Source organism: Manis javanica, chromosome 7, assembly GCF_040802235.1.
Source record: "Manis javanica isolate MJ-LG chromosome 7, MJ_LKY, whole genome shotgun sequence".
In the NCBI taxonomy this organism is placed as follows: Eukaryota; Metazoa; Chordata; class Mammalia; order Pholidota; family Manidae; genus Manis; species Manis javanica.
In genome coordinates this window covers 75,587,358-75,607,142 of record NC_133162.1, presented here as the reverse complement: position 1 = coordinate 75,607,142, position 19,785 = coordinate 75,587,358, and the positions used below count along the sequence as shown (strand labels likewise).

Here is a 19,785-nt window from a genome sequence, read left to right as displayed (position 1 = left end):
TTTCCCAATTAAAAAAAAAGAAACAAAACCCCACACCCTTTAGCTATCACTCTCCTATCCCTTTTCCTCACCCCTTCAGCCCTATGGAACAACTAATCTACTTTCTGTGTCTCTGGAGATTTGCCCATTCTGTACACTTTGAAACCATACAATATACAGTCTTTTGTGACTGGCTTCTTTCACTTAGTATAATTTTTCAAGACTTGTGACCGGTGAATGTTGAGCATCTTTTCATGTGCTTTTTGGCCATTTGTACATCTTTGGAGAAATGTCAGTTCAGATCCTTTGCGCATTTAAAAATTGGGTTGCCTTTTTATTATTGAGTTATAAGAGTTCTTTATATATTCTAGACACAAGTCCTTAAGCAGACATATGATTTCAAATAATTTCTCCTATTTTGTTGGTTGTCTTTGCACTGTTTTGTAGCATAGAAGTTTTACATTTTGATCAATCCAATACCTATGTTTTTCTTTTGTTCATGCTTTTATTGTCATTACTGAGAATCCTTTGACAAAACCAAGGTCATGAAGTTTTATCCTAAGAGTTTTATAGTTGTAACTGTTATATTTAGGTCTTTGATACATTTTAATGTTCATATATGGTAAGAGGTAAGGGTCCAATTTCATTGTTTTGCTAAAGAGCTACCTTTCTAATTAGCACAAGATAAAGTTCAAAAATGGGTATACTAAATGCAGTGTAGTATCCTGGAGTAGATTCCAGAACAGAAAAGAGCACAAAGACTGGGATAATCTGAGTAAAGTATGTAGCTTAGTTAATAGTATCAGTGTATCAATGTTGATTTCTTAGTTTTGATAAAGGTGCTGTGGTTATGAAACTTGTAAACGTTAAAGGATTTGGGTGAAGATTATAGGGTAAAACTCTACTATTATTGCAAAATCTGCAAATCTATTATTACTTTAAAACAGAATGGTTAAGTCATGGTAATTTATTAAAATCCAAACTCATTAGATTATATTAAAATTAAATCAGATTAAGATGAGATTACTTTTGCCTATCACACACACACACAAAAAAAAACCCCACAGAAAAATATTTAATGTTCACAGTCATGTTTCTCTCTCCCTTCAGGATTACAAATTGCGCTTACTCATCATGTTTTATTCATCTCCTCTAATCTGGAACAATTTGCTCAACCCTTCCTTGACTTTTATAAGACTGGCAGTTGTTGAGAGTACATAGCAGTACTTACCTTACTAAATTTGTGTTTGTCTGAAGCTTCTTAGAGATTAGATTCTTGTTACATATCTCTGGCTGAAATACTACATGAGTTATATTGTGTCCTTTTCAGGGTATCAGATCTGGACACATACAATGCCTGTTCATCACTGGTTACTAATTTTCATCACCCACTCAAGGTATTTGACTGTTTCTTTCCAATGTATACAGTTATAACCCCTGTTTCCTACTTTGTATCTAACAAGCAATCCGTGGAGAGATACTTTTAAACTATATAAATATCCTGCTCATCAAACTTTCCCCCTAGGTTTAGCAACCACTGAAGATTCTACCCAAAACAATCTTTGCAATGATTGCTGCAATCTTCAAAATGCTGGTTTTTCCCAACTCTACCATTTCCTTCACATGTATCAGTCAGCATTCTATTATAAAGAAAAGCCCTCCCTTTCCAACTATCTATCCATCCTTCATCTATCATGGAAATTAGGAATTCCTATTTTATTCACTGGGTTATAATCAATAGATGTTTATGTTGATGCTCAAATTGTTCCAGATCTGGCCAGTGGGAGCACCCTCAAGCTGGTTCTAGCATCCTCTTGAAAGGCCCCCCCCCTTTTTTAAAGCACTTTTTAACCTTCTGGTACAAGATATTCTAGAGCTTATCTTTAATGATCCCTGTCCCCACAATAGAATGAACCATTACTCCAAGAGCTCTTCATCCATGTAGTGAGGAATTCAAGATCTGAGTGCTAAGTGTACTTGTTGTTACTGGGATATCAATGCAACTAGAATCTTACAGAAGAGAGAGCTAGGAAATATATATGTCATATAATTAGTTCATATTAATGCCACAAATTCCTATCCAATACCTATCTAGTCCCACATGGTTCTTCCTTACTTTTGCCAATTTCCTATTTCTATCATTCTTTCAGTTAGGATCCGACTCCAAATGACATCAAAATTACCCACTGCTCAATCTTTAAACACACAATTTCAGAACTGTCACACCCATACCAATATGAAACAAATTTACTGAGAAGAGTTCAAAATTTGCAGTTTCCTCTTCCCAAGGAGACAGAGGGTATAAAGTTAAAATACTGTGTATGAAAGTCACTCATATTAGTTTTGGTTTTTACTCCAATGTGATTATAGCCCAAATACAGTTGGATTCATTGTTCCTGCTTGCCTTTTCATGACTCCCCCCATACATAATGACTTAATTTTAACTTTTAACTATATGAATATTTATTATCAAAAGAGGTAAAACAAGTTATCATTCTGTCCTCTATCTACTTCTTTCTAGTCCCCACACTATCACCATTCTGTATCTTGAATAGTTGTTGTATGGCACATAACTTGTCTAATTTCATCAAGCTATACATTATTATTATATACAGTATTTACTGTATATAAATTATACTTAATAAAGTAAGTCAATTACAAAATACTAATGACACACATTGAAGGGCTACATGACAGGGATCTTTTCAACAGGGTTCTCTTACTGGGCCCATTTCTAAGAGTCTGTATATTTTTTTCCTTTATTATTCTATATTTCTCCACATTAGTATTAAGGAGAACAACAGAAGTGTATATTCAGACAAAACTGTAACACAGAAAAAAGGTTGTTTATGAAATACCTGTTTTCTGAGTATCTCTTCACTTATTCTGTGTCCAACTCAGAAATCAAACAAACATAACCTACATCACACACACACATAAAGCATGTGTACACAAAAATATTCTGAAGGATGTCTGTCTATCTAAATGTTAACAGCAGCTGTCCTTGGGAAGGAAAGTTACAGAGGGAATTTCTACTACCTTATTTTTACCTCTAATTTACAAATGGGAAATGAATAAAAAGTTCAAATTGTTACAAATTTGGAACACATTTTCTCTAAGGAAATAATATTTCAAATTGTTGTTTCATTCTTAAGGTACCCATTAAAACTAAAAAACTAAATCTGTAATACTACCAAAATATTAAACATCTATACAAAATGTTGCTGATGAAAAAAAAGCAATCTTAATAGGAGGAAATAATGAATGAATAATATTGAAATGTGTGTACGGGACTTTATGTAAGTCAGTGTTTTGCAATATTTGATTCAATAGCAATGTAAGTCATAAAACTGCTAAAGTAGTGTAAACAACATGGAAATTAAAGCAGAATATCTTTCCCATTTTTTTCAATAATCTAAGAAGCTCAATAAATAAAATTATCTTTTCATATACACCTAATGCAAGTGACTATAAAATAGACTATTGCCTATATCTTTTTGTATTACTGATTTTTACTCTTCCAGGACTGGATATTAAATAAACACTGGTCACTGACATTAAGCCTTTAACACTTACAGAGTACACTTCTCCAAAGCTTCCATAGCCAGCTTCTCTGAGATCTGTGAAGACCTTCTCTGGGTCTTCTTGGAAGAAGAGTTCTGCAATTTCAGGGTCCTTCAGGCCCTCTGTTGAGATAGTTGATGACATCCTGCTGGGCAATCAGCTGTCTGATTCTAACTGTATAGTGATAGCCCAATCCTTGGTTTATCTGTATGAATGAAGCCACTTTGGCATAAACTACTGTAGGGAAATAAGAAAAGAAAAAAGGAAAAGAAAAAGCTGCTAAGAATAATTAATGTAACATCATTTTCTGACTACATATATAAAATTATCTTAGACCTGGAATTTCACTGAAAAGAAGTGTTGCCTACTAGTGCAGGAGTCTTAAACTCGGCTCATCATCACGATCACCTATGCTGCTTAAAAAAAAAAAGATTCCCACTATACATAGTATGTAAGTACATACTATACATACACTTCTAAAACTTAGATAAATCTTTACATCCTGGAAGGCTTTCTGTATCAGTACTTAAAGACTTATCTAACTATTGCAATAAGCTCATCAGCAAAAGAGATAAATATAGTAGGAAGACCATTAAAACCATGCCCAACAACTCAAAATGTACCCATAATATGTTTCTGACAACAGGAAGATTCCCACCTATTAATGACCTCCAAATGCAAGAAAATAAAACAATGGATTTAATTTGTTAAATTAAATCAGTAAGATTTCTTTTCCTTTCAGATACCACATGGCAGTGTTTAATCAACTTTAACACAGACATTCCTAAGGAAAATGAAATGTGAGAAAATAATGAATTTAACATAGATAACTGTTTCCTTCATAACCTGGTTGACATTAAAATATGGCCTTATCAAATCTGCTTCCTTACATAAGTAGATACACTACAGAATTCCCTGGTGGTTCTGATAGCAGTTCCTTTATATCAGATTGCCAAATTTTAAAAATGACTGCCATAAATGAGAGGCTTCAGAACCTGGTTCTAGAAGGACACTGCTTAGATAGGAATCCTGGCAACAGTTATTTACCAACTATGAATTTGGGTAGCCTTATTTTTCCAAACCTATAAAATGAAAGAAATAACCTACCTCCTAGAGTAGCTGTGAGGGTTAAATGAGTTAATAAATGTTAAGTATAGACTAGTACTCAGGAACAATAAGGAGTACATTACATGTTAGTTATCATGACCTCCTTAAATTTACCAATTAAAATTTAAAACTCCAAAATTGATTTCATTAAACTCATAAGGGAAAATAAAGCTCTAGCCAGTTCTTTCCATGCCCAAAGCATATTTAATTTTTAAATGTTTTAAATTTTTTTTAATTTCAAAAATTGTTTAAACTGAAGAAAAATTTTTAAGCCTGTCTCATTTTTAGTGAAGTCAACTGAACCAATTATGCTTGTTATTAAGCTTCTACGTACATAAAACACATTTACATATCTTTGCTCCTCCCTAAATTAATACTACATTGCAGTAAAAACTCAAATCATTAGTTTGTATTCCTTTTCTAACATATTTTCAAAGCTGCCCTATATTCTACACTTTTACCAATCTCTCTGCTCTGGAAGTTAGTTCCCTGGAACAGAGCTTCAAGTACAATTCTTCAAAGAATATGTGACCACAGGAAAGTCACTTAACTTATCACTTCTAAAATGAGGAGACTGAAATAAATTCTATATAAACTCTTACTATTTAATTAATATACCTGTGAAAAACAAAAAAGCCTTCTATGTTACTTAAGACCTTATTTAAGAACTTTGAATTATCAAATTATAGTACCTTTATTACAAGCATCATTTTACATAAAATTTTGTAAGTACCTGCATGATTTGCATCTTCTTTTCTATCTGCCTAAAAAATTCCCACTCAAAATCTTTCAAAATTTAGATTAAAGGTAATGTTTGTGAAGTTTTAACTCCAGTAGGATGAGCTGGTCACTGTCCCTTCATGCTCCAAAACAGCCTTCAGCATTTACTACACCACAATTATCCATCCCTCTGCTCTAGACAAGTAGGCACAATGTCACTCATTCATCTTTGCATTACCTCTCTACATCCTACACACTACCTCTTACAGTTAATATACAGATATTTGTGGACTAAACAATTACTTAATAATTCTTCCTACAGCCCCTTTAAAATTTTTTAAGAAGTTTGCTCAAATTTGAGAAAAATAAAATAGAATATTTTTAAACCTACAACACGAACTCTGATTAGGGAGACTATCCAAACAGCTTTTAGCAAATTTTTTTAATCCAAAAAAGACTAACTCATTAAAAAAATTTCTATGTCAAAAAATTTGAGTCAAACACAAGAACAGAAACATCCACATTAAGGGTTAATATTCCTTAAATATATACACATCATTCAAATCATTCACAAAGTACCTAATCCAACAATATATAAATGGCCAAAGGATATCAATATTCCATAAGCAGGTAATATAAATAATTGGAAAGAGAAGTCAAAACCTGAAATATAATGGGTTTAGTCTGAGTTTTCTGATTCCGCTTTATTCTATCTCCTGGCTTTGACCAAAGAGTCGCCTGAGTAACTATTTTGATAGTGCTGATGACAAGAAAACCCTTAAAAGGAATCTTGCTCTTCTGTCCCAAAGGGGACCCTGTGATCTTCAGATTGTGAGGAAATATGTCATTTTCCCTCTTTTCTTTTTTCTCTCAGCCACAGACATGCAGTGCCAAAGGAATAGAACAGCCCTGTGAGAAAAACCTCACTCTCTGGCCAGGAAAGTTAGGAAACAGGGTCGCTGTCATTCACAAAGGATGAGGGGAACTGTCATGTTTTTTCCGATTTTCTCTCTTCTTTCTGCACTTTAAGCAAGGACAGCCCCAGTTACAGGCAAACTGTACAATGCAGAAGTTTAAACATATCTGTGTCTTTCCGATCAAAGTAACTGGGAAAACGCCACTGGAAACTGAAGACTATGGAGAAAATCATGCAGAAGAAAACAACTGTAAAAGACAACCCCATTCTGGGTATGAAGTAATACAAATAACAACTTGTGTTTGTTGAAAATAGACTCAGAAAGTTTAGAAAAGACTATGAGAAAGAGAACTAATAATGGATGACAAATACTACTGCCTAAATCCTAGGCTATCACTGAGAGACATAGCACAGGGAAAATGCAAAGAGCTCAGAATTAGTATTAGAAGCACCACATACAGAAAGTTAGACAGAATGCATCATCTAAAAGAAACAAATCATGACCTCACACCAGTAAGGATGGCTAGCATCGAAAAGACTAAGAGCAACAAATGCTGGTGAGGATGCAGAGAATGGGAAGCCCTCCTACACTGCTGGTGGGTATGTAAGCTAGTTCAACCATTATGGAAAGCAATATGGAGGTTCCTCAAAAAACTAAAACTAGAAATATCATTTGACCCGGGAATCCGACTCCATGGAATTTACCCAATGAATACAAGTTCTCAGATTCAAAAAGACATATGCACCCCTAAGTTTATTGTAGCACTTTTTTACAATACCCAAGACCTTGAAGCAAACTAAGTGTCCATCAGTAGATGAATGGATAAAGAAGATGTGGTACATATATACAATGGAATACTATTCGGCCATAAGAAACAAATTGTACCATTTACACCAACATGGATGGAGCTGGGGGACATTATGCCCAGTGAAATAAGTGAGGTGGAGAAACACAGATGCCAAATGATTTCCTTCATTTGTGGAGGATAAAAATGAAGTAAAACTGAATGAACAAAACAGCAGCAGACTCAGAGACACCAAGAAGTAACTAGTGGTTACCAAAAGGGAGGGGTGTGGGAGGCCGGGTGGGGAGGTAGGGAGAAGGGGATTGAGGGCTATTATGCTTAGCACACATGGCATGGGGGATCACAAGGAGAACAGTGTAGCACAGAGAAGGCACATAGTGCATCTGTGGCATCTTGCTGCACTGATGGACAGTGACTGCATTGGGGTATGGGTGAGGACTTGATAATACAGTAAATGTAGTAACCACATTGTTTTTTCATGTGAAACATTCATAAGAGTGTATATCAATCATACCTTACTGAAAATAACAACTCAGAAAGTAAATAAATAAAACAAATCAACCTTCTTGAGAAGATGTAAACATGACTCAAAATGACAATATCATATTCAAAATGGTCAGAATAAAATTCAAACTTTAGTCCACATGCTGAAACAAATAACCCACACGTGCACACAACTGGAAAATGTGACAAATTATCAAGGGAAAGAAGGACAGATGCCTATTTTGAGATGCCTCACACTGGAATTATCATATAAAGACTTTAAGGCACCCTTGGTAAACATACTAAATGAGCCAATGGTTAACACTTTTGAAAAAACTGGAAAACATAAGTTCCTACCAGAAAAATACAAACTATAACAAAAGATCCACATGGAAAAGTTTAGAACTGAAAAATATAATTAAAAGAAAGTGCATGGGCTCAACCACTGAAGAGAGATGATAGAAGAGTCTGTAAACTTCAAGACAATAAAGCAATAGAAATTACCTACACTGAAGAAAAGAGAGGAAAAAACTTTGGAAAAAATGAATACATCCTTAGAAACTCGTGGGACAGTATGAATTTGTCTAAATTTCACATTATAGGTGTTATATACAGGAAAATAAAATCTAATTGTTTTAGAGAAAACAATACCTACTAAAAGCAGAAAAGATCACAGATTTGACAAAAACATAAATTTAGAGATTCAGGATGCCCAGCAAGCCCAAACAGAGCAAATTCAAAGAATTTAGGTCTGAGAAGGCCTAAACTCAAAATCAGTAACAAACAGTTAGGGCTGATAAGGCATAAACATGTCATAATGCTGAAAAGCAAAGATAAACTAAAATTTGAACGATTACAGATGTCCCATGAAATACAATGGAGGCCACAGAATGTGGAACAGTATCTATAAAGTGAGGGAAGAGAAGAACTGCCAACCCAGAAGAGAATCCTTCATCTATGAAAAAGTCTTATGGAATGAATGCAAAAAATAGAGAGAGAGAGAAAGACACTGATGATGGAAAGCTAAGAGAACCTGACCTCCATTAAGGGAAATGTGAAATGCTAAACAAAATAAAGCTAAAGACTATATTCATACCAGAGAAAATATTCAGTGCTGCAGAGCTATGAAAATTACAAAGAGTAAAGAGGGACATTACATAATGTTATGATTCCATTCATCAAATTCTAAATGTATACTCACCTGACAAAAGAGCTTCCAATTACATGAAGGAAAAATTGATACAAGTGAAAAGAGAAAAGTCTGTAACTCCAACAGCACCACCATACACCAACACTACCAACCAACAGGACCTAATGACATTCAGGTATGTAACCTGGCTACAAAACAGTGGGCATTCTTTTCAAGTGTGCATTATGACATTTACTGTGACATCATATTTTGGGCCATAATACTAATCTTAACAAGTGACAAATTTTAATTCATGCCAAACATTTTCTGACAAGAGCGTGATAAACTTAAAATCAGTAACAAAACAGTTAAAAGTAAAACAACGTCAAGTTTGGAAATTATATACACTTTTAAGTAACCCATGGGACAGTAAAGATATTTCAAGGGAAAAGAGAACATAATATGAATTGCATGAAAATAAAAACATAACATCAAATTTTCAGGATTCTTACTCAGAAATTAAGACACTAAATCATAGTAGAAAAAGAATCCAATGAATAATCTAAGCTCCCCTCTTAAAATCTAGAAAGGGAAAAGCAAATAAAACCAAAACTGAATATAGAAGGACATACTAAAGACAGAATAGAAATCAATGAAACTAAACAACAAAATCAGTAAAATCAAAGGTAGTTTTTTGCAGAGAAACAAAAGTCAGTACAACTGAAAGAATGCTGCCAAAGTGGGGGTTCTGGGAGGGCGGGTGGGGAAGGAAGGAGAACAGGACTGAGGGCTATTATGCTTAGTACACATGGCGTGGGGGATCACGGGGAGAACAGTGTAGCACAGAGAAGGCACATAGTGGATTTGTGGCATCTTGCTGATGCCACTGATGGACAGCAACTACATTGGGGTAAGGGTGAGGACCTGATAATATGGGTAAATGTAGTAACCACATTGTTTTTTCATGTGAAACTTTCATAAGAGTGTATATCAAACATACTTTACTGAAAATCAAAAGTAAGTAAATAAATAAAACAAATCAACCTTCTTGAGAAGATGTAAACATGACTCAGAAATGACAATATCATATTCAAAATGGTCAGAATAAAATTCAAACTTTAGTCCACATGCTGAAACAAACAACACACACATGCACCCAACTGGAAAATGTGACAAATTATTAAGGGAAAGAAAGGACAGATGCCTATTTTGAGATGACTCACACTGGAATTATCATATAAAGACTTTAAAGCAGCCTTTGTAAGCATACTAAATGCAGTTATGGTTAACACTCTTGAAAAAACTGGAAAACTTAAGTTCTTAGTAGGAAAATACAAAGTATAAGAAAAGATCCACATGGAAAAATTTAGAACTGAAAAATATAATTAAAAGAAAGTGCATGGGCTCAACCACTGAAGTGAGAAGATAGAAGAGTCTGTAAACTTGAAGATAATAAAGCAATAGAAATTACCTACACTGAAGAAAAGAGGAAAAAACTTTGGAAAAAATGAATACATCCTTAGAAACATGTGGGACAGGATGAATTTGTCTAAATTTCACATTATAGGTGTTATATAAAGGAAAATAAAATCTAATTGTTTTAGAGAAAACAATCCTTACTAAAAGCAGAAAAGATCACAGATTTGACAAAAACATAAATTTAGAGATTCAGGAAGCCCAGCAAGCCCCAAACAGAGCAAATTCAAAGAATTTAGGTCTGAGAAGGCCTAAACTCAAAATCAGTAACAAACAGTTAGGCCTGATAAGGCCTAAACATGTCATAATGCTGAAAAGCAAAGATAGACTAAAATTTGAATGATTACAGATGTCCCATGAAATACAATGGAGGCCACAGAATGTGGAACAGTATCTATAAAGTGAGGAAAGAGAAGAACTGCCAACCCAGAAGAGAATCTTCATCTAAGAAAAAGTCTTGTGGAATGAATGCAAAAGAAATAGAGAGTGAGAGAGAGAGAGAGGGAGAGAGAGAGAGAGAAAGACCCAGATGATGGAAAGCTAAGAGAATCTGACCTCCATTAAGGGAAATGTGATATAGTAAACAAAAGAAAGCTAAAGGGTATATTAATACCAGACAAAATATTCAGTGCTGCACAGCTATGAAAACTACAAGGAGTAAAGGGGGACATTGCATAATGGTATGATTCCATTCATCAAATTCTAAATGTATACTCACCTGACAAAAGAGCTTCAAATTACATGAAAGAAAAATTGATACAACTGAAAAGAGAAAAGTCTTTAACTCGAACACTGCCACCATACACCAACACTACCAACCAACAGGACCTAATGACCTCCAGGTATGTAACCTGGCCACAACAGAGTGGGCATTCTTTTCAAGTGTGCATTATGACATTCACTGTGACATCATATTTTGGGCCATAATACTAATCTTAACAAGTGAAAAATTTCAATTCATGCCAAACATTTTCTGACAAGAGGGTGATAAACTTAAAATCAGTAACAAAACAGTTAAAGGCAATACAACCTCAAGTTTGGAAATTATATACACTTTTAAGTAACCCATGGAACAGTAAAGATATTTCAAGGGAAAAGAGAAAATAATATGAATTGCATGAAAATAAAAACATAACATCAAATTTTCAGGATTCTTACTCAGAAATTAAGACACTAAATCATAGTAGAAAAAGAATCCAATGAATAATCTAAGCTCCCCTCTTAAAATCTAGAAAGGGAAAAGCAAATAAAACCAAAACTGAATATAGAAGGACATACTAAAGACAGAATAGAAATCAATGAAACTAAACAACAAAATCAGTAAAATCAAAGGTAGTTTTTTGCAGAGAAACAAAAGTCAGTACAACTGAAAGAATGCTGCCAAAGTGGGGGTTCTGGGAGGGCGGGTGGGGAGGGAGGGAGAAGGGGATTGAGGGCTATTATGCTTAGTACACATGGTGTGGGGGATCACGGGGAGAACAGTGTAGCACAGAGAAGGCACATAGTGGATTTGTGGCATCTTGCTGCACTGATGGACAGTGACTGCATTGGGGTAAGGGTGAGGACCTGATAATATGGTTAATTATAGTAACCACACTGTTTTTTCATGTGAAACCTTCATAAGAGTGTATATCAATCATACCTTACTGAAAATTAGAAGTAAGTAAATAAATAAAACAAATCAACCTTCTTGAGAAGATGTAAACATGACTCAGAAATGACAATATCATATTCAAAATGGTCAGAATAAAATTCAAACTTTAGTCCACATGCTGAAACAAACAACCCACACATGCACAGAACTGGAAAATGTGACAAATTATTAAGGGAAAGAAAGGACAGATGCCTATTTTGAGATGCCTCACACTGGAATTATCACATAAAGACTTTAAAGCAGCCTTTGTAAGCATACTAAACGCGCTAATGGTTAACACTCTAGAAAAAACTGGAAAATGTAAGTTCCCAGCAGAAAAATACAAACTATAACAAAAGATCCACATGGAAAAGTTTAGAACTGAAAAATATAATTAAAAGAAAGTGCATGGGCTCAACCACTGAAGAGAGATGATAGAAGAGACTGTAAACTTCAAGACAATAAAGCAATAGAAATTACCTACACTGAAGAAAAGAGCGGAAAAAACTTTGGAAAAAATGAATACATCCTTAGAAACTTATAGGACAGGATGAATTTGTCTAAATTTCACATTATAAGTGTTATATAAAGGAAAATAAAATCTAATTGTTTTAGAGAAAACAATCCTTACTAAAAGCAGAAAAGATCACAGATTTGACAAAAACATAAATTTAGAGATTCAGGAAGCCCAGCAAGCCCCAAACAGAGCAAATTCAAAGAATTTAGGTCTGAGAAGGCCTAAACTCAAAATCAGTAACAAACAGTTAGGCCTGATAAGGCCTAAACATGTCATAATGCTGAAGAGCAAAGATAAACTAAAATTTGAATGATTACAGATGTCCCATGAAATACAATGGAGGCCACAGAATGTGGAACAGTATCTATAAAGTGAGGGAAGAGAAGAACTGCCAACCCAGAAGAGAATCCTTCATCTATGAAAAAGTCTTATGGAATGAATGCAAAAAATAGAGAGAGAGAGAAAGACACTGATGATGGAAAGCTAAGAGAACCTGACCTCCATTAAGGGAAATGTGAAATGCTAAACAAAATAAAGCTAAAGACTATATTCATACCAGAGAAAATATTCAGTGCTGCAGAGCTATGAAAATTACAAAGAGTAAAGAGGGACATTACATAATGTTATGATTCAATTCATCAAATTCTAAATGTATACTCACCTGACAAAAGAGCTTCCAATTACATTAAGGGAAAATTGATAGAACTGAAAAGAGAAAAGTCTGTAACTCGAACACCGCCACCATACACCAACACTACCAACCAACAGGACCTAATGACATTCAGGTGTAACCTGGCCACAACACAGTGGGCATTCTTTTCAAGTGTGCATTATGACATTCACTGTGACATCATATTTTGGGCCATAATACTAATCTTAACAAGTGAAAAATTTCAATTCATGCCAAACATTTTCTGACAAGAGGGTGATAAACTTAAAATCAGTAACAAAACAGTTAAAGGCAATACAACCTCAAGTTTGGAAATTATATACACTTTTAAGTAACCCATGGAACAGTAAAGATATTTCAAGGGAAAAGAGAAAATAATATGAATTGCATGAAAATAAAAACATAACATCAAATTTTCAGGATTCTTACTCAGAAAATAAGACACTAAATCATAGTAGAAAAAGAATCCAATCAGTAATCTAAGCTCCCCTCTTAAAATATAGAAAGGGAAGAGCAAATAAAACCAAAACTGAATATAGAAGGCCATACTAATGACAGAATAGAAATCAATGAAACTAAACAACAAAATCAGTAAAATCAAAGGTAGTTTTTTGCAGAGAAACAAAAGTCAGTATAACTGAAAGAATGCTGCCAAAGTGGGGGTTCTGGGAGGGCGGGTGGGGAGGGAGGGAGAAGGGGATTGAGGGCTATTATGCTTAGTACACATGGTGTGGGGGATCACGGGGAGAACAGTGTAGCACAGAGAAGGCACATAGTGGATTTGTGGCATCTTGCTGCACTGATGGACAGCAACTGCATTGGGGTATGGGTGAGGACTTGATAATATGAGTAAATGTAGTAACCACATTGTTTTTTCATGTGAAACTTTCATAAGAGTGTATATCAACCATACCTTACTGAAAATTAAAAGTTAGTAAATAAATAAAACAAATCAACCTTCTTGAGAAGATGCAAACATGACTCAGAAATGACAGTATCATACTCAAAATGGTCAGAATAAAATTCAAACTTTAGTCCACATGCTGAAACAAACAACCCCCCCCCACACACACACTGTTGGTAAATGTGACAAGTTATCAAGGGAAAGAAAGGACAGATACCTATTTTGAGATGACTCACACTGGAATTATCACATAAAGACTTTAAAGCAGCCTTTGTGGGCATACTAAATGTGGTAATGGTTAATACTCTTGAGAAAACTGGAAAACTTAAGTTCTTAGCAGGAAAATACAAACTATAAGAAAAGATCCACATGGAAAAATTTAGAACTGAAAAATATAATTAAAAGAAAGTGCATGGGCTCAACCACTGAAGAGAGATGATAGAAGAGACTGTAAACTTCAAGACAATAAAGCAATAGAAATTACCTACACTGAAGAAAAGAGGAAAAAACTTTGGAAAAAATGAATACATCCTTAGAAACTTGTGGGACAGGATGAATTTGTCTAAATTTCACATTATAGGTGTTATATACAGGAAAATAAAATCTAATTGTTTTAGAGAAAACAATACCTACTAAAAGCAGAAAAGATCACAGATTTGACAAAAACATAAATTTAGAGATTCAGGATGCCCAGCAAGCCCAAACAGAGCAAATTCAAAGAATTTAGGTCTGAGAAGGCCTAAACTCAAAATCAGTAACAAACAGTTAGGGCTGATAAGGCATAAACATGTCATAATGCTGAAAAGCAAAGATAAACTAAAATTTGAACGATTACAGATGTCCCATGAAATACAATGGAGGCCACAGAATGTGGAACAGTATCTATAAAGTGAGGGAAGAGAAGAACTGCCAACCCAGAAGAGAATCCTTCATCTATGAAAAAGTCTTATGGAATGAATGCAAAAAATAGAGAGAGAGAGAAAGACACTGATGATGGAAAGCTAAGAGAACCTGACCTCCATTAAGGGAAATGTGAAATGCTAAACAAAATAAAGCTAAAGACTATGTTCATACCAGAGAAAATATTCAGTGCTGCAGAGCTATGAAAATTACAAAGAGTAAAGAGGGACATTACATAATGTTATGATTCAATTCATCAAATTCTAAATGTATACTCACCTGACAAAAGAGCTTCCAATTACATTAAGGGAAAATTGATAGAACTGAAAAGAGAAAAGTCTGTAACTCGAACACCGCCACCATACACCAACACTACCAACCAACAGGACCTAATGACATTCAGGTGTAACCTGGCCACAACACAGTGGGCATTCTTTTCAAGTGTGCATTATGACATTCACTGTGACATCATATTTTGGGCCATAATACTAATCTTAACAAGTGAAAAATTTCAATTCATGCCAAACATTTTCTGACAAGAGGGTGATAAACTTAAAATCAGTAACAAAACAGTTAAAAGCAAAACAACCTCAAGTTTGGAAATTATATACACTTTTAAGTAACCCTTGGGACAGTAAAGATATTTCAAGGGAAAAGAGAAAATAATATTAAATCTGTGAAAATAAATATATAACATCAAATTTATAGGATTCTTACTCAGAAATTAAGGCTCTAAATCATAGTAGAAAAAGACTCCAATGAATAATCTAAGCTCCCCTCTTAAAATCAAAAGACACAGAGTCACTAAGTGAATAAAAAAGCAAGACCCATCTATATGCTGCCTACAAAGACTCACTTCAAACCCAAAGACATAACACAGACTGAAAGTGAAGGGATGGAAATGGATATTTCATGCTTCTAATAGGGAGAAAAAAGCATGAGTTGCAGGACTTGTATCAGACAAAAGAGACTTCAAACAATGAAAGTCACAAGAGATGAAGAACGACATTACATAATGATAAAGGGGTCAATTCAACAAGAGGATATAACCATTATAAATATCTATGCACCCAACACAGGAGGCCCTACATATGTGAAACAAATACTAACAGATTTAAAAGGGGAAATAGAATGCAATGCATTCTTTCTAGGGGACTTCAACACTCCACTCCCTCCAAAGGACAGATCAACCAAACAGAAAATAAGTAAGGAGGCAGAGGGATTAAACAACACATTAGAACAGATGGACCTAACAGAAAGCTACAGAACTCTACACCCAAAAGCCAGAGAATACACATTCTTCTCAGGTGTACATGTAACATTTTTAATAATAGATCATATACAGGGCCACAAAAAGAGCTTCAGCAAATTCAGAAGGACTGAAATTGTACCAACCAGCTTCTCAGACCACAAAAGTATGAAACTAGAAATAAATTACACAAAGAAAATGAAAAAGCCCACAAACATATGGAGGCTTAACAACATGCTCCCAAATAATCAATGCATCAATGACCAAATTAAAACAGAGATCAGGTATTACATGGAGACAAATGACAACTATAATTCAACACCACAAAATCTGTGGGATGCAATGAAGGCTGTGCTAAGTGGAAAGTATATTGCAATACAGGCCTGCCTCAGGGAAGAAGAACAATCCCATATGAACAGTCTAAACCCCCAATTAGCAAAACTAGAAATTTGTGCAACATATTTATACTAAAAAAAAAAAGATTTTTTGTTTATCTGAAATTCAAATTTAACTGGATTACTGTATTTTATGTGGCAAACCCACTCTTCCATCCTTCACCAGGAATAGCTCTGCTCCAGAGTCATGCTGAATTGATTTAAATCCCAGCTCTCCCAAAGAGTTACTCCATTATCTCAGCCTGCAAATCTGGGGAGTGGGGGTACCACTCAACCCACTTCATAGGCAGACATGAGGATAAAGGAGGCAAGAGGGTGCTACACTGAGAAACTCTGTGAAAGGATTATTTATCCTCCCCCGACTCATACATCCTACCATGCAGGGTTTATGGTAGGGGCCAGTATATCCTCCAGTTCTATAAACTTTGATGGAACTCCAGATGCTGAGACCTGTCTGCCCAGGGGCAATAGGAGAGGTGGGGTTAGGAATGGCAGAGCAAATCTGGACCGAACTCCACTCATTTTGGTGACGGGATGCAGGCAGAGTTGAATTGGTATGTACGAGCTGGTGTGGGGGCTGCGAGCATACACCTGAACCCTCTGGAACTTGAGTCCAATTTGTCCTATTGTTCTGGTGCTGCTGGAGAATATCCCAGAGAAGGCAGCCCTCCTTTAGGAGTGCCAGTCAAGGGAGGGTCTTTGGGCACAGCCACAAACAGGAGACACAGACAGGAGATCTGGCTTGCTGGCTGTGCACACTCTCCTAGAGTGAATCCTGCCTGCATGTGAGCCCTGAAGGCAGCACACAGTTCTGCATCCAGGAGCTCTGGCTCAGCCTCCCCAGGGACCTTCCCTCCAGGATGAACTGGGGCTCTTGGAACTGGCTCCTGGACCAATTTGGGATTCAGTCAAGGAAATGGTGGCCAGCCTGACAGATGCTGAGCCCTGACCTGGGTATAGGACTCTAGGAGGCTCCCTGGACATCTGCCATGGAAGTGACATACATGCCTGTGCACACTCCTCGGCCTTGCTGATGTTCCAGAATCCAGAGACACTGGTCCAGACTGCTGTACCTTGGCCCCCAGCCAGCTCTGCCATGTTGGTCAAGGCTGTCAGCCATTCTGAGCTTCAGGTTTATTGTCTTCAAAGCTGAAAAATTAGGGTTTATCGTGTGACTTCAGCCTTTGTGAGAACCAGACATGACATTTTCAGAAAAAGCTCAAATCGCATGTAAATACCTTCCTGGGAAGCTTCTCTGTGCCAGGGGTTTCTCCTCAGTGCAAGGCCACACCACGCCTGGAGCCAGTGAGCCTGTTCCACAGATGATGACATGGAGGCTCCAAGGGTTTGTCTTCTTGGGGCCTCCTGGTTCCCAGGGCAAGACACCTACTTGAGAACTCCAGCAGGGGTGTCAAAGGTGGGAGAGCAGAGGTGGGTGGGTAGGGTGTAGAGCATGCAGCTGTCTCCTGGCTGTACCCCTCAGACCGCACTGAAAGCTCAGAGGAGGGAGCTGGGTTGGGGTGGGAGGACCAGGGGGGTCCAGGGCCAGGGAATGCAATCTCACATGTCCCCACACTCTTCCTGGGACACCAACAAGAGTGGGGAAGATGACACACCTCCCCTGCACGATTCTGTTTTACCACTGTGGGGCCAAATGATTGTTTAAAAAGGCAGGGTGTAGTATCAAATAATACAAAAAAAATGTTCTTTATTTAGGGAGCATTTTCAAACTTCAGATCTTTTTGTATGACTGCGTTTTTGCTATATCTGTATCACTCCCACTATTGCATGCTATGCTGATTTAATTCCACTTATCTTTTAATACTTAAATGATATCTTAAAAGAGTGAATCAATCCTGAGCCATACCTGAATGTCTATTGTGCTAGTTATACTTTTCTCTTACTACTTTTAAAAATGAATATGTACATCTGTATTTTTTAAAATACTGTTTTCAGAGTGCCACCTAAAGTCATCCTGTCAGTTACACACTAGGAAACAATGATTTGGTGCAAACTTTCAACCTTGTACTAAGGTCCTTTCCCCTAAACCCAGCCATTGAATTCTGAAGGAGCAAACATCCCAGACTGGCCAGAGGACCACAGGTGGCTACGTGGACTGGGCACCAGGGGTCTAGAGACCATAACACAATAGGGCCATGATGGTGCGCCTGCCTTTTAACCCTGCCTCCCTCCTGCCTTGAACTCCACATGACTAAGGTGTCCCTGAGGAGCAGCAACTCTGAGTGCAAAGTGTGCGAGAGATCTGAAATATTTCATAGGGAACCGGGAATTGTTTGGGTCTTGATGGGGAACGGAGTTCCCTGGAAAAGAAAGAAAGTGGAGCCTTTTAAGCAGAGATAGTGGCATAAGCTAAAGATAGAGGGGAAAGTGTGGTGGGCTCTGCTGCCCTGACTTTGGGAGGCACTTCTGTGGCTGAGCAAAGAGCCCAGGTTAAAAAGGCAGAGTCTGATGGCCCCTGGCCCCAGAGTGTTGGCTTGTATAGCCTTTTAAATTTAAATACTCGCCAATGAAAAATTATGGAGACTGTATCTAAAGTTTTACATCCTAACTCCCTCCCCTCCACTCCAATTTCGCCTAGCACCTAACTACCTCTACAGATTATGTCCTTAATTACCCATGTTTAGTGCCATTTCCACCCCCCTTTCCCCTCCTCCCCAGCATGTAAACTTCACGAGGATAGGGGGTTTGAGTGTGTTTTTTGCTTTGTTTTGTTTCCTTTACTGAAGTACTTCAAACAACAAGTATCTGGAGCATAGTAGATGCTCAGTAGGTATTTTAATCAATGAAAGGAGTACGTGGGCTCTGATGGTCCCACACTCCTGTGTGTCCTGGGGTCCCACGGCTCTGCCAGACCGGAGGCCCTGCTCCCCTCAGCCGCGACTATGCGTCTCCTCCAAGCACCTCCCTCGGATAGCCGGGCAAAACCCCGATTTGTGGCAAAAAGAGCAATGAACAGAAGGCTCTGGCTTTAAGTCCTGGCCAAGCCCAGGTCAGACCGGGATCTGGACCCACACAAGGAATCAAAGACACACGTTAAGTGACGTTGGGGTGTGGGGAGAGACGGTTGAAGAGGAGGGGCGGGGAGGAGGGGGAAGGGAAGGAGGAGCCTCAGCCGGGACCCGGATGGGCGGGGAAGAGGCGGGAGCCAGGGTAGCCTCTGCCTCCAGAGGGCGCCCGAGCTCAGCCTTCGCGCTCCGCCGGCCGCCCGGCAGGGCTCAGGGCTGGACGGCTGCCGCTCGCGCTCTGCGGAAACCGGGGAGGCGGGGATGCCGTAGAAAGCCTCCCTAACCTTAGCGCAGGGAGCGCGCCGGTGGGC

At 37.2% G+C, this 19,785-nt stretch overlaps 1 protein-coding gene across 1 annotated transcript in view; it reads right to left on the bottom strand.

The window, feature by feature from the left end:
• The window catches only part of LOC140850308 (serine/threonine-protein kinase TAO1-like), a 62,780-nt gene extending 59,093 nt beyond the window's left edge, over positions 1-3,687 (bottom strand). The window contains 1 exon segment of the mRNA XM_073240049.1: positions 3,556-3,687. Coding sequence (XP_073096150.1) covers positions 3,556-3,687 — 132 coding nt within the window.
• Between the last annotated feature and the right edge of the window lie 16,098 nt (positions 3,688-19,785).